The 14,196-nt window shown below is 43.9% G+C and overlaps 2 protein-coding genes across 2 annotated transcripts; both read right to left on the reverse strand.

Moving 5' to 3' along the window:
• Nucleotides 1-6,157: 6,157 nt before the first annotated feature.
• On the reverse strand, nt 6,158-8,697 carry LOC124696488 (54S ribosomal protein L51, mitochondrial-like). The gene is made up of 3 exons (XM_047229213.1): nt 8,488-8,697; nt 7,772-7,878; nt 6,158-6,607 (listed from the first exon to the last, which is right to left on the reverse strand). Exons 1-3 carry the CDS (start codon nt 8,565-8,567, stop codon nt 6,435-6,437), a joined length of 360 nt encoding a protein of 119 aa, XP_047085169.1. The 5' UTR covers nt 8,568-8,697; the 3' UTR covers nt 6,158-6,434.
• A 735-nt stretch (nt 8,698-9,432) lies between these two features.
• Nucleotides 9,433-14,196, reverse strand: LOC124701717 (casein kinase II subunit alpha-2-like). Its single transcript, XM_047233811.1, has 10 exons — nt 14,072-14,196; nt 13,039-13,168; nt 12,366-12,560; nt 11,200-11,357; nt 10,698-10,788; nt 10,513-10,578; nt 10,257-10,339; nt 10,066-10,129; nt 9,906-9,974; nt 9,433-9,751 (listed from the first exon to the last, which is right to left on the reverse strand). Exons 1-10 carry the CDS (start codon nt 14,155-14,157, stop codon nt 9,695-9,697), a joined length of 999 nt encoding a protein of 332 aa, XP_047089767.1. The 5' UTR covers nt 14,158-14,196; the 3' UTR covers nt 9,433-9,694.

Below are 14,196 nucleotides of genomic sequence, written 5' to 3' on the forward strand. Positions count from 1 at the left end.
AATCTATCACATGCGGTATAGATACAAATAGGTAATGGCATGAACGAGTAAAATTGATTCCAAAAAAGGGACATAATGTCACCATTCATCTCCATGGTCCATTATGTAATTACAACAATAAACTAAAACAAAAACCGACTTCTGCTTGGGCTGCTCGGGTCACTGTCGTGCGCCCATGGCCCATCCGAGCCATGGCCGATTTCCTTCATTGTTGCATTGCGATTGTGGGAGATGTCGCCGAGCGAAAGAGCATGTGTTGTATCCTCGTGTGCATCACCCGCTGGCAACCGGAGTGAAGTTGTTTGCGCTCAATCACATTCCCGTCACGGGTAGGGGTGTAAAATGAACCTAAGACAAGAGGGAGAGTGCAAGGATTGCCCCAATGGAATGTACAAAGGTCATTCTACGGGCTATTTGATTGGATGTTGCCTAATGTTGATATGGTAGTTATTTTTGAAAATTCGGGGTGGGCCATTACCCACCCGGCCCACCCTCTAGGTTCGCCCATGCGGTGTTCGGTGGACGAAGACCTGGGCCGGGGTCCGCATGCGCGGTTAGATAGGGCGCCTGTAGGAGACGTAGAGGTCCATAGGATGATGTGCGACGATGGAAATTCTCCGGCAGCATCCCGGTGGCGAGGAGGAGCTAGCTCGCCCTAATGTCGGCGGTGGGGGTCTGGTTGACAAAGAGAGTGCTGTGCTAGAGGCCAGCGGCGCAGTCGAGATGGCAACGACGGTGCGCGCGCCGATACCGGAGGTGGGTTTGGCTGACGAGGTGGGTGCCCTAGATGCCGGCGGCATGATAGGAATTGGTCGCGGAAGTCGTACGGCCACGGAGCCTCGATGGGGAACGGGGAACGGGGGAGGGGAGGTGGATTCGGGGAAACAGCGGGACTTCCTCTTCCCATCAATTAACCTTACACTTCAGATCCGACGTCCCATGGCAACCTGACAAAAACTGAACCAAACATCCAGCAGTTTGCACTAAAATCCATCTTCAGATCGAACGCCACCATCACTCCCCCACTGCATCTCCAACGGAGTGACGCATTTCAGACTCGCAAAATGATCTCGTGCGTCCATTCGCATTGGTGTTTATTGCGGCTATCAGGACTCTCGTTCTCAATGATCATGTTGTGCATGATCACGCAACAGGTCATCACCTCATGAATGGTCTTCAACGACCATGTTCTTGTCGGGTGACGGACAATTATCCACCGAGCTTGGAGCACACCAAATCCCCGCTCCACATCTTTCCTGCAAGCCTCTTGCATCTTGGCAAACCTCTTCGTCTTTTCTGTGTTTATATTACAAACAGTCTTCACCAGTGTGGTCCAGTTAGGGTAGATGTCATCAGCAAGATAATATGGCTTGTCATATTCATTTCCATTGATCTTGTAGCTCACCTCGGGGAGTTTTGCCTTGCATAAACCTGTTGAAAAACCGGTGACCGGTGCAGCACATTGATGTCATTGTTGGAACCGGCCATGCCAAATAATTAATGCCAAATCCATAAATTATTGAGATATCACTGCTTCAAGAATGACAGTGCATCCCTCCGCATGGCCGATGTACTAACCCTATCATCCAAATGGATAGTTCTTCCACTCCAAATGCATGCAATCTATGCTGACAGTCATTCATGGGAACCCTCTACACTCGTTGATGGACAACAACCGCCTTCTATCTTCAAATGTTGGCTCCCTATAGTAATATTCTCCAAAAACAGTACTCACAACTTGGCAAAATCGGTACATGGAATCAAGGCAGGTGCTCTCACTCATTCGAAGATACTCATCGAATATATCAGCAGCCATTCCATAGGATAGCATGCGAATAGCTGCGAAACATTTTTGGGTAGGAGCTGAAGGCCAGCGCACCTGTTGCATCGGGCCTGCATTGGAAGTACGGGTCGTAGTCTCTGACGCCCCATAGAATGACCATGAACAGGTCCCTTGATATCCTGTACCGACACCGGAACATTTTTCCGGAAACACTGGATTGGTGCTGTCGAAGTAGTCCTTGTGGAGCCAGAGGTGCCCTTCCACTCTCTTGCGCGGAAGATTTTTTCATAGAGCCCCGATGCACCGGCATCCGGCTATCATTGTGCTCGTGGAAGATGGATGCCACAAAAGTAGCCATGGTCTGCGTCGTGTGATTGGACTCTTCGTCAGAAGAGTCGACGAAGAGGAGTCAATGACCTCAGCGCGGAACTTGTCCAGCATCTTTCACATGTACATCTGCCTGGGTAGCAACTGCGGATCAATGGTCGCTCACAATAGCACCCAAAACATGATTAAGAAACCTACTGGCACAATTGAACGAACAGGTCGTGGGCGGCGCGGCCGGGCAGCGCAACCGGCAGATGTTTAGCCCCCAAACACGCGACAGGTGCGCCCCAGAATTAACCCCGACTAAGATCCTGTTCTCCGGCGCATTGAGGCCCGAGTAGACGGCGTGTACTGCAGCGGTGCGCGCGGTGGGGCGGAGTTGGGGTGGTGGCGTCGCACTAGGGCAGCAAAGAAGGGGGAGAGGAAGCAAATCCGCGCGGTCGATTTCGATGTCCCTAACGTGCGAGACCGGGTAACAAAAGGAGGACGCTCGGCGTGACCGCGCAACGTCCGCAGAGACGCAACCGTGCCGCATATTTGAGTCACGTTTGCGTCTCCGCGGACGACGCGATCAGTATGGGTCGCCCCGTTGGAATAGGGTGCAGACACATTTTTCGACCGCGCGGACGCAAATGGTCGGGTTGCCCCGTTACGAGATGCCCTCACACCTTACCGGTGTGCCCCACCTTATTTTCTAAGTAGAGCTTAACCCCCATGGGTTGGACATGTTTTTTCTAAGACCGATATTCATACATCGGTCACAAGTGCATATTAGGCGGATTGCCACATAGTTGGGTGGACCCAACTTCGCAACCATTTGCCTAATTTTTAACTTCTACAGCCTATCGACAATATAAATTTCCGGACCAAGTTGCCAACTTGGAAGCCCTACCCACAACCTCTCTCTCTCCCTCTCTCAATGTCCATTAAGGTTAGCAAAATAGATATGTCGACTACCTCGTCGATGTTATCCATTAGATTGTAATAGTTCTTAGCCGACAAACTATCATTCTTCACGAATCTTAAGGCATCCAGATTAACCTCTGTGGGCAAGACAACCTCTTATCCATAGACTAACTGAAAAGGAGTAATCTTTGTAGCTCTATGCCTTGCGATTTTGTGATCCCACAATACTTTGGGCATCACTTCATGCCACCGCCTAGGATGGTCCTGTATTTTTTTCTTGCCCAGCTTGAGCAAGGTCTTATCGCTTGACTGGGCTTATCACTTGGCTTGAGCATAATATAGAGATGAACTGAGTATCTTGATCCATGTTGTGGTATCATCAAGATCTTTACCACTGGATTTATCCCGACGTTAAGGGTGCTCATGCCACTCCAAATATGTCCCACGGCCAAAAGCGAGATTGCTATCTGGGGAGCCCCTTCCATGTCCCACCATACCAGCATGGGAGTCACCTCTTACACCAGCAATAGCATGGAAGCCTCGACCTCCACGCATACCTCGTCTCATAGTTCCGGTAAGATGGCTATGATTTGGGGGATTGGCATAAATTCAGTTGCCATATTTCAACTTCTTGACTTGTACACTCCAAGTCCACACTCCCTATGATTAGTGGCGAAGCATGCATCGACTGGAAGACTGGACCGGTCTGCAAAATAGGCCTAAACATCATATGCATAGTGCCTTTTTTTACTAGTGGGTCAGAATAATACCAATAAAACCCAAATGAAAGGGTGGGCTATGGCCCAGGTTGGTCCACCTGTAGCGCCGCCACTGCCTATGATTGTGAGTATGACACAAAATCATGCAAATTTTTCATACTTCACCATGAACATAGATTGTTTGCCTCCATGCACTAGGACACAGATTTAGTCACTGGCTTCTTCATATCATGTCTCACCCGAGCACGTATAAAGCCACCTCTGAAGGCACCCGCAGGGGTTAGCTCGGGGATCATCACGTTCCCAGCAACTCTCTCGACCAGTTAGGTGGCTACTTTCTCCTTCATGTGTAGCCCTCCGGTAATTTGTGAACACATAGCCAGACCGGCATATGCTTGAGCTCAAAGAGGGTCAGAAAGACCATCGTATGGTGCGAGAAGAACCACCCAATCTCAAAATAACCAGGGTCCTGTCTCCATCACCTTCTCTCAATCCCCCAAGCAGAAGCATTGCACCATAAAATGGTTCTCTCCCACAACGGGAATTGTGATTCTTGTTGTATAATTCAATGCATTGTGCATCAGTTGAAACCTCGTGCATGATTTTTTTGAGGGTAACGAACTCTAGCGACCACAAGCGACACTAAGTACTCTCGGCAATCTACACATCATCTTCTCTTAGACGAACCATCAAACTCCTCTTTTGCCATCTCAAGACAATCAAACATAGAGTCAATACCCACTTTGTCTCGCGACATAGCTCTATCTTGCTTTGTCCAGGAACTCCTCCTCGTGCAAAGATTTACTGGGCATTTTCATGTCCACCGCCTCGTTTGATTTCCCATATGTAGCTCTTGAGGACGAACGTGATCCAGACACGATAGGAGACAAACCAAAAACCCTAGCCTAGATCACAACCACCACACACGAACCGCCGATTAGGGTCTACCATTAAAGTTGGGACATAGGGAATGGGAGAGGGGCAGGTGAAGGGGAAACAGAGATGTGATCTAGTGGAGACCACAGGGGCTCGCCCCGATATCGCCGGGAAGACTAAAACCCTAAAGGGTATGTGAAAGATATAGTCAAAGGATGATGTGCTAGGACGTCAGCTACCAGCATCACAAAATTATGTTCCTATGTTTATTGTGGGTTTATTTGTTTTTTCAGCCAGATAACAACTAGATTCTCCGAGGCCTTTTTTTTGCGCATGAAGTAAGATGATATTAGATCAGCAAGTTACAGAGAGGTCCCCAAAGAAAAACAAAATTACAGCCCAATCCTTCTGCAACACGAACACGCCGGCGTCCAGGAGCTGTCGGTGGCGCGTCGTCGCTGCTTCTCTCCTTCAAGCCTTGGATCGAGAGAAGACCCCATGCGAGCGGGAAGTCACCAATCACCGGAACCCATGGCCCTACCCCGAAGGCCGCCGTCGTCGTCGTGCCAATCTTCATCATCGTCCTCCACCACTTCTTATTCCTCCGCATCCGTCGCCTAGCCGGATCCGGACGGGGCTTCAAGAACTCGAACGAACCGAAGAACGTCGAGCTCGGGGAAGCCGAGCGCGCGACGCCGCAGCTCCGAGGAACGCCGTCGTCGAAGGGGATGCACGCCGACACCAAAACCGCTCCGGCGAGCCGCCACCTCCTCCATGCCGCCGCCAGCCGGGCCCCCACCTAACCCTATACTATGTACAGGCCGGGAATCGAGGTTTCCCCACCCTCCCGCCGCCGGAGCGGCCGCCGAAGGAGGAGGAAACCACGAATCCGCGGCGAGCGAGGTGGATCGACGGGGAGAGCTCAAGAAATCGCCCCTCTCTACTGTAGACGCAGAGATATGGATGATTCTCCGAGGCCTTGGATTCAACTAGTATTCATTGTCGTATGGTTCATGTGTCCCTACCGTCGGTGGTTGGTTTCTTTTGCTGCCTTTTTCAGGAAGAAAAAGATAGGTGATGGACCAATGCTCCAATTAATGCTCAAACTGAGCCCACTATGCATGCAAAAACGAGAATTTGCTGCCTTTCTCAGGAAAAAAAAGGATTGGACCAATGCTCCAATTAATGCTCAGTTTCAGTCCACTATGCATGCAAAACGAGAAAAGGATGCAATACGCAAAAAAAATTGCGCAGCAAATCAAACTCCTAGTTCTTGGCAAATGCCTTGGGGTCACATTCAGGTAATCAAGGCAAATCGTACATTCAGGTAATCAAGGCAAATCGTACATTCGGGTGATACCTCCCTGTTACTCCTTGATCAAACTTCACTATTCTACTTGCCATGATATAGTGCATACTGGTTTTCGTGAAAGTCAAACTTCACTAACTACGGGAGTAGGGTATATATGGGGCTTCCCAGCTCCCGAAGCCGATGATTCTAAACACATCCCTAGCTCAAAAAACATCTAATGGATTGCAAAATCGGTTCATGAAATGCAGACCCTTTCCTTTAAAACAATTTTCTGCGGTCTAAGACAATACCTGCCACTCAGATCTGCCAGACGGACGATGCTAACAAGAATCTCCCAGGTTTACATATTATTATCAGATTATGGCTCAAACAAAAGGAGAACGGAATGACACTGTAAACTACCGACAAAAGGTAGGTCTAATAGCAGCACAAAGTTCTTGCGATAGATCTGAAACAGTTCTTGTCAGTGCACAATCAGGAGCAGTGTAACAGCTTGTCTAAGAACTTTGATTCACATCTTCAGTTCCGTCGTCCATGTTCCCTGCACGCTTGGTCGCTTCGTTACATGTCTGGTTCTCAGCTTCACAACTTTCCTGCCCAGAGAACACCTCAGCCTACTAGCTTGCAACATGATGTCCTCAGGTGCTAAATTTCTGACACAGACCACTCTCTCATTGTGATTTTCTGCACAAAAATATTAGTCAAATGGAAGCACCAATATTCACGAGTTCATGACAAATAACAAGGATGATGGTTTGATATAAATCTGTGTCTCACTCTCACTGACATGTGAGACTGAGAGTGGAATTTCTAGTCATACCAATCTTTGGGATGGCATATATCAAAATTCTCCTGATAACAATTAAAACAACAGGAAAACAAAATGTAGACTGATGTTGGTTTGAGGAGCAACCTCCTCCTACAATCGTAAGATGCTATAAGATTGGTTTGGTCAGTGCAATCGAATGGAAATATCCTTGGGCTTAAAACTTTGTGAAATGCATTCCACTCCCCATCTCACTGACAGGACCAAACCAGTCTCTCATTGATATAAGAATAACATCACATAAAAATATTACTCAAAAAGCAAGCACATGTAGCTATGCGTTCAATAAAACAAACAAGGATGGTGTTTCAGATATGAATACGTGTTTTGCTGACTGGTCCTGTCAGTGAGAAGGGGAGTGGTTAGTGTAATCATGCCAACCTTCGGAGTATCATTTTATGAAAATTCTCCTAGCAGCAACAGGAAAACAGAGTCTAGGCAGATGTTTGGTTTGGGGAGCAACCTCTTCCCATGATCATTATATGCTATAAGATTGGTTGGGTAGTGCAATGGAATGGAACTATCCTTGGGCAAAACACTAAAGAGAGAGAAAAGTACTTAAAACTGTGAAATGCATTCCACCGTTTTTGTTAAATGAGCATTTACTCCCACAAAAACTGTTGCATCCGAGATGGATGTACTTGTCCTAGACAAGAGCTGTCATAGACAAGTGCACCCCTCATCCAAAACAAGTCTTTCTACGAAGATTTAGTTATACAAAGGGTACGGTACACGATTAAGCATGCCATGCTTAAACCATGTGAGTTCACCTTTGGGCGGTTGAGCATGTCAAATTCATCACAAGTACTTAAGCGCAAGGGGGACAAGAGTGACAACTGGCATTAAATATGGCAAGTGTAAACTACAGTGCTTTGACTGCGAGTGATGACATGAATACTAATGTATTTGGTCAGTACCAACACAAATATCTAATCCACAACGCGAAAGAAAGGCAACATAATTATAAGTTAAGAATGTTTCCCGATAACACTACAATGGTCAACAGGAAAGGAAGATCTTACTGTAAATGCCCTTCAAGTTCGGGTGCTGACCACGGACAAGCTGTGTCACTACCTCTAACTGGGGGTTCTTTTCCTTCAAAGCTGGAAGATGGGACTCCATGAAAGCCCTGCAATTCCAAGAAGTATCAATTGTGAAGGAGCAAGCAAATTGAAAAATATAATTGTTCAGATAATGAATTCCAACGACAGAGATAGAGAAAAGAAAATTTTGAACTGCAGTTATAGAACTGATGCTTAACCTACCAATCCCCAAGGGAAGAAGTTACCATGTGAATAAGCTTATGTTAAGAATTACATACAATGTAACCAGCAAATCGTATAATTGGATCAAGCTGTGCGTGAACTGTCTAATGGAATGTTCTCATAACTGAATTCTTCACGTTTTCAGTAATGACAAATCAACACGGTTTCTTTTTCAATGGATGAACTAAACATGGCAAATCAACACGATTTTCTGATCCACTGATGAGCTATTTTCCAGTGGCTTCATAAGAATAGATCTTCCTTGGTTAAAGCGCAGAACACATAATTACAGGCGACGCTCACCACATTTCTCCATGCACAACTAACAGAGCGGCTCCAACTCACTCAGCACAACGAGTAAGTCGGATCTCCCGAATCGAAATTTATCACCACATCAAAACAGAACAGATCGAATCGCTAGAACATGTGTAGTAGTATTATCTATCAGTTCCTCTCGGTGTGATGAGCAATACCTGATCCCCCTGCTGCTCCCTCCCCAATCGCAGTAGTTCACCACGAGCTTCTGCAGCTGCCAAACGCCCCTCAGCGCCATCCCGCCGCGTTCGGGATCAATCCAGACCAGCAAGGTTACGCGGGTGGAGAAAAGAGGAAAGGCGGCGGAGGGGCAAGGCCGGCGCGTGCTCAAGCCAGCAAGGGCGGGCGGAGGAGAGAGGAGGCGGAGTCCGGCGTGGGGCTGGAGAGGAGGCTGCTCTGGTTAGGGTTTTTTAGCCCAACGGAAGGCCCATATTGCCCATTAGCCTGGCCCGTGCTGCTTCGTAATGGTTACGCGAGGGCAACATCGTGCACCAACCACACACTTTTCTCGGTCCAATGTGCAGAACAGAACGGTGACACAAATAGCAGAACATGAGTCTGCATCCTGCAGTACATAAAGAAGATAACACGCGTTGTGCAAACGAAGAAGATAGACATACATGGTTCACAGAAAGAAGATATACACGCGAAAAGTCATTTTGAATCCTAGACATCAGTGCTCTCGGCGTACTAAAAAATTCAAAAATTAGATTTATGTGTGTAAAAAAATTATGTAACAAAATTCTAAAAGGAGTTGATGTATACTACTAAAGTACATAATCCCAATTACAAATGTTTTCTTTTCCAAGCTACACAAAAATGACAAAGTCTGATTTTTTTTTTAAGATTTGAATCACTACTCAGATCCACACATTTTTTATTTTTGTGTAGCCCAAAATACAAATTATTTCCAGCTAAAATTTTACACGTTTGTGGAATACAATACTAGCTACATCGTAATTTATTTTCAGATTTTTCTGAAACTTAGAAATATGATTTTCAATTATTTTTTTTAAATAGGGATCACCGGTGCCCATGTGCACCAAATCTCTGTCCATATACACGCCCATAATCACAGCTAGACATAACATTGAGACATTCCATCGATGGAACAGTTTAACTGCATCAAAACTTCTCAGGCATGACAATGCATAGCCTATCTGTTTTGTAGGCTCGCAGTTTTAACCTTTCAAATTATAAAATTCCAAAAAAAAAAAACCTCAGGGGTCCAGCATATCCGAGATGTATGACAAAGTCACAACCATCAGATTCAAGTAAATCAGATGACAGATGGGTCCAATTCCGCAATGCTCTGCCCATAGTGCAGTTCAGAAGCAGCTCGGTCTATTCGCTTGGTTCTTTTGGCTACGTTCTCCCTCTGCTGTTTTCTGCTGCCCTCACCTGCTGAAAGTAGGCATGAGCCTGCAGGGAATCAAAAGAAACCTGTTATACTTTATCAAGGATTTATCCCATGAATTCACTCAAGGTCAACAAGTTGGCATGCACTACTTGTAAGACATGGTCGATTAATAGCAATTTATATTACTGTACAAGTGAATAACTGACAGAAACATACCATAGCTTCTTCAGCTGTGAGCCTATCTTGATGGTCAAAGCGAAGAAGTTTATCAAGAAAATCAATTGCCTGCACTAGGTTATTGCAGAAATTAGACAGGGCAGGAAAAAAAACTGACAGATGAATGGAAAACCTGTACGAAAAGAAGGGAACATATAACCTCTTCTGAGACAAGATGCCGATTCTCAGCAGTGACAAACTTAGACCAAGGTTTCTTGATATGCCTGTGTTCAGCAACAAAGGTGCATGTGAAGCAACAAAACTCTCAATTCCTGATGCAAAATGAGCTCTAAAGTGACACCATAAGATGATAAGAATAAGATGTTCAGAGTACTGCAAGACACTGAGTACCTCCCAATCAGAGCCTCGAGCTGAGGATCAAGCACAATTCTGTATTTGTTCAAATAAGCATTAAGGTCATCTGTACCTAGCACCTGCTCAGAAATAAAAGAGGTCCAATTGTTAACGGCCGCAATACTTTTAACCAAAAAAAGGAAAAAAGATATTCACATACGCATTATTCTCATGCGTAACATATGCCTAAGCACACGTGTGCTTGCCCATGTGAGCTAAAACAAAGAGATCTGTGACTCTGACAATGGCAAACCTTGGCTATTTTGAAAAGCTGGTCATGGTTGTCATGGCCATAGAAGAATGGTTCCTTGCGGAATATCTGGAAGCAAAACAAAAAAGCATAACTGATGCTTAATTACACAATCAAGAGTAGTTTACAGAAGCAAAGCTATTGCGTATTTCATCACATTGTTTACAAATCATAGAAAGGAAACACACCATTCCAGCAAACATACAGCCAAGACTCCACATATCCAAAGAGTAATCATACCCTTGGAAGTCAACAAGCAACTCCGGCCCTTTAAAATACCTGAATGGAGAAAAACATCACATTTAAAATATCTATCCACATGTGCAGAGGGTTCATACAGCCCTGAGTCTAATAAATTTCTCCTGTAACCTTAGTACAGAAATATGTAACTCCAATCCATCAAAACAGCAACTTTGAAATCATGATTTTGCTAAATAGAAAGGTATTCAAAATTTGAAAACATATAACAATCCTGCGACATTAAGTAGAGCAAATCTACCAAAAACAAGGGAATGCTGGGTGGCAGAACGATTTGTTGCTTAAGATATATTTATCAGAACTTGAATAAAAGAAATTGTATGAGGAACTAATGATAAAACAAAGCAATGCATAAATAGTGACACTGTATACTTGGTTCTCTTGTTGCCATAAATGACCAGAGCTACAGAATGTCATATTCTATCAACTTGCCTCGAAGCAACACGAACATTGTACTCCTTCTCAGGAAAGTAAAACTCAGCAAGTCCCCAATCAATCAAGCGAAGCTTGCGAAGCTCATGGTCAATCATAACATTGTGAGGCTTGACATCACGATGCATAATTCCTTGGGAATGGGAGTAATCTAGTGCCTGAAATATGAGCAGGCTGGCAATCAGTACTGTATTGAAAATATGGTTTTCTAGGTAAGAAATCCATTTAAAATGGTTTTCTAGGTAAGAAATCCATTGAAAATATGGTTTTCTAGGTAACAAACTCAAAATCCTAGAGGAAACAAAATCTAGAATATGTAATGAATCAGCAACTAAATAAATAGCACAATGGAGATCCTATAGTTCCAACATACTAAAAGAACTCAGTTCATTTAGAGAGTAGTGAAATGATCCAGTTTTCTTACCATATACCAACGAGAAAGCAAAAAACTCTTGATTACTTGTTCAAACGAAAACCATGTTGAAATAAACATATGAAAAAGTTTATGAAATTATCGGTCACTGAATTTGCTTATCCACTATCATTGCAATAATAATTTTGTTCAAAGGAACTAAGACATATAGTTTAAACCACTTAATTCAATAACATATGCCATAAAATTTTCTAATGCTCCAATAAGCTAATTTTAGAAGATACATGGTTCATCACATCCAAAGTCAAACAGAACATAGCAATCAAAAAAATTGGGAGAGTATACATGCTAGACTAGCCATGCAGCAAGTAAATTATACTGCTGCACCCAGACTCACATTCAAAATAATAGTCAGTCAGAATCACAGCCTTATACTTGCCAAGACTATTTATCCTTTTACAGTTTATGCATATATTTATTTTAACAGTACCCTCAACCCTATCCGCGATGCTTCAACATACAAGGACCATATGCAGAATTTATCCCCATAGTTGAGACTTAGCTCAGCCTCTCAAGGAGGATATGTAAGCCAAACACTGGAACTATCAATGTTGAACTACAAACACAAACACCGCGACTACAAAGTCATTGCAGCAAAATTTATTGTGAAAGATTTAGCTCAAAGCAGCGCTAGATGTCTACAGCCACAGAAGTACTGACAGCCCTATTGGCTAAAAGTAATAATGGTTGAATGCATCATCCAATGATTTAGAAAAAAAACAGAAGATGGTACCTTAAGAAGTTCATAGATATAGAACCGGATGTCATAGTCTGTAAATGTTGGATAGAGAACTTTGAAATCTGTGCTGTTTACATATTCAAACACCAAACTTGGAGTCTTTGATTGCTGATCTCGAACGATATTGAGAAGCTTAACAATATTTGGACCGCCAAAAAGATTCTGAAGTATCTTTATTTCCCTCTTTATCTGCAAAAACAAACAAACAAACAAATGACAACTGGATACAGACATACTTTGATATGTACATTATATTAAGTATGGTTGTATGCAGCAGAACGTGACTAGCCAATAAATGAGCAAAAGTAACACCGTGCAGTTCCATAAACAGAGGAAACTTGTTGGCAGAAAAGTTCAAAGACTAAATAATAGAACTAATGCTAAAATGGTTTCTTAACAGTAAAATTTTATAAAATGCAAAACGGGTTAGTCACAAGATGTGGTGCACAGTAAGTTACGGATTTAAAAGCATGAAGAGACATAAGATCCTTTGAACTGCTTCTTACTTATAAACGTCAGCTATAAACTGAAAATGTTCGAAATGGAATTAAACAGAATCACGGTGATACTTTTCAGTAGATTAACCAAGGAGGAAACCAAAGTTAGAGAAGTACGAAATGCAGACTCCCATAAAATAGGTGTTAACCTTCAAAGTAAGCAAGGATACCTTCTTTTTCTTAACAGGCTTGAGGATTTTAATGACACAGCGCTCATCGTTTGTTACATTCACTCCTTCAAAGACTTCACTGTATTTACCTCTGCCTACTTTCCGCACGACCTCGTAGTCATCCTGCTCACTGAATGGACAAGAAGAATCATCAGTTGATAACAGTACATCATCACTAGTAACTGAGTTTTACTCCAAAATTTACAACATAAATATGTTACTATTGAACAATCAAAATTTTGGAACAAAGTAGGTAGAAGAGGATTCACTGCCATATAATAACAATTGAGGTGTCACATAACTACCACTAACACATTTGAACAAATTATCCAATTAGGTATTTTGGCTGGTGCAACTCCACTCTGTTTTACTCAAGCTAACCTCCAACAGAGATATTAAATGGTCTCCATTGAAGCTATTTAATTTAGTCGTTTAGTATACAGTTCTCTGATTTAAAGGGTCTCACTGAATGAGCCCTTTCAGTGGTGATTATACTCTTTAGCATACAGTGCTCTGAATGCAGGACTCAATCAACCAAAATTTGTATACGCTATTCTCCTAACAAGCACAACAGCTCGCATAAGAAAGATAGTCAGACAACCCAAAACCGTGAAATGCTTGTCAGTAGTGCTCACAATCAGCTCCTTATCTAATCTAACCTCATACAAGCACCCAAAACAAAGAAATCACACGATCATAGCCCGGTGACTGAAGGCTTTCAAATAGATAATCCTGCAAAGTATAAACCAGAGTAACTCCTACATTGTCAAATACACCGATCAAGCAATACAATACTCCACCAGGCCCGTTCCAATCTCCACAGCACCACAAAGATGACATAAAGCCGCTCCCCTATTACAAGATCATGTAAAGGCTTCTAACACAGCATCTACATTCTATCCCCCAACGCTCCAGCAGTAACACCTTGTCGTTTGGTGAATTCTAGATGCGACCCTCTCGCATTATCACACTACCTCTAGATCATGGTACGAGAAGAAACGGAGCAGAGTAAGGCGTTAGTTTAGTTTTTTACCCCCATTGGACGGAGAGGGCCTCGTAGTCGGAGTACTCCCTGGGGCGGTGCACGTTGACGTCGGCGTAGACGCGGGCCGTCGACATGGCCGCCGCCGCGGCCGAGCGGGCGCGGGGCAGGGATCC

This window comes from Lolium rigidum, chromosome 3, assembly GCF_022539505.1.
Source record: "Lolium rigidum isolate FL_2022 chromosome 3, APGP_CSIRO_Lrig_0.1, whole genome shotgun sequence".
Lineage (NCBI taxonomy): Eukaryota > Viridiplantae > Streptophyta > Magnoliopsida > Poales > Poaceae > Lolium > Lolium rigidum.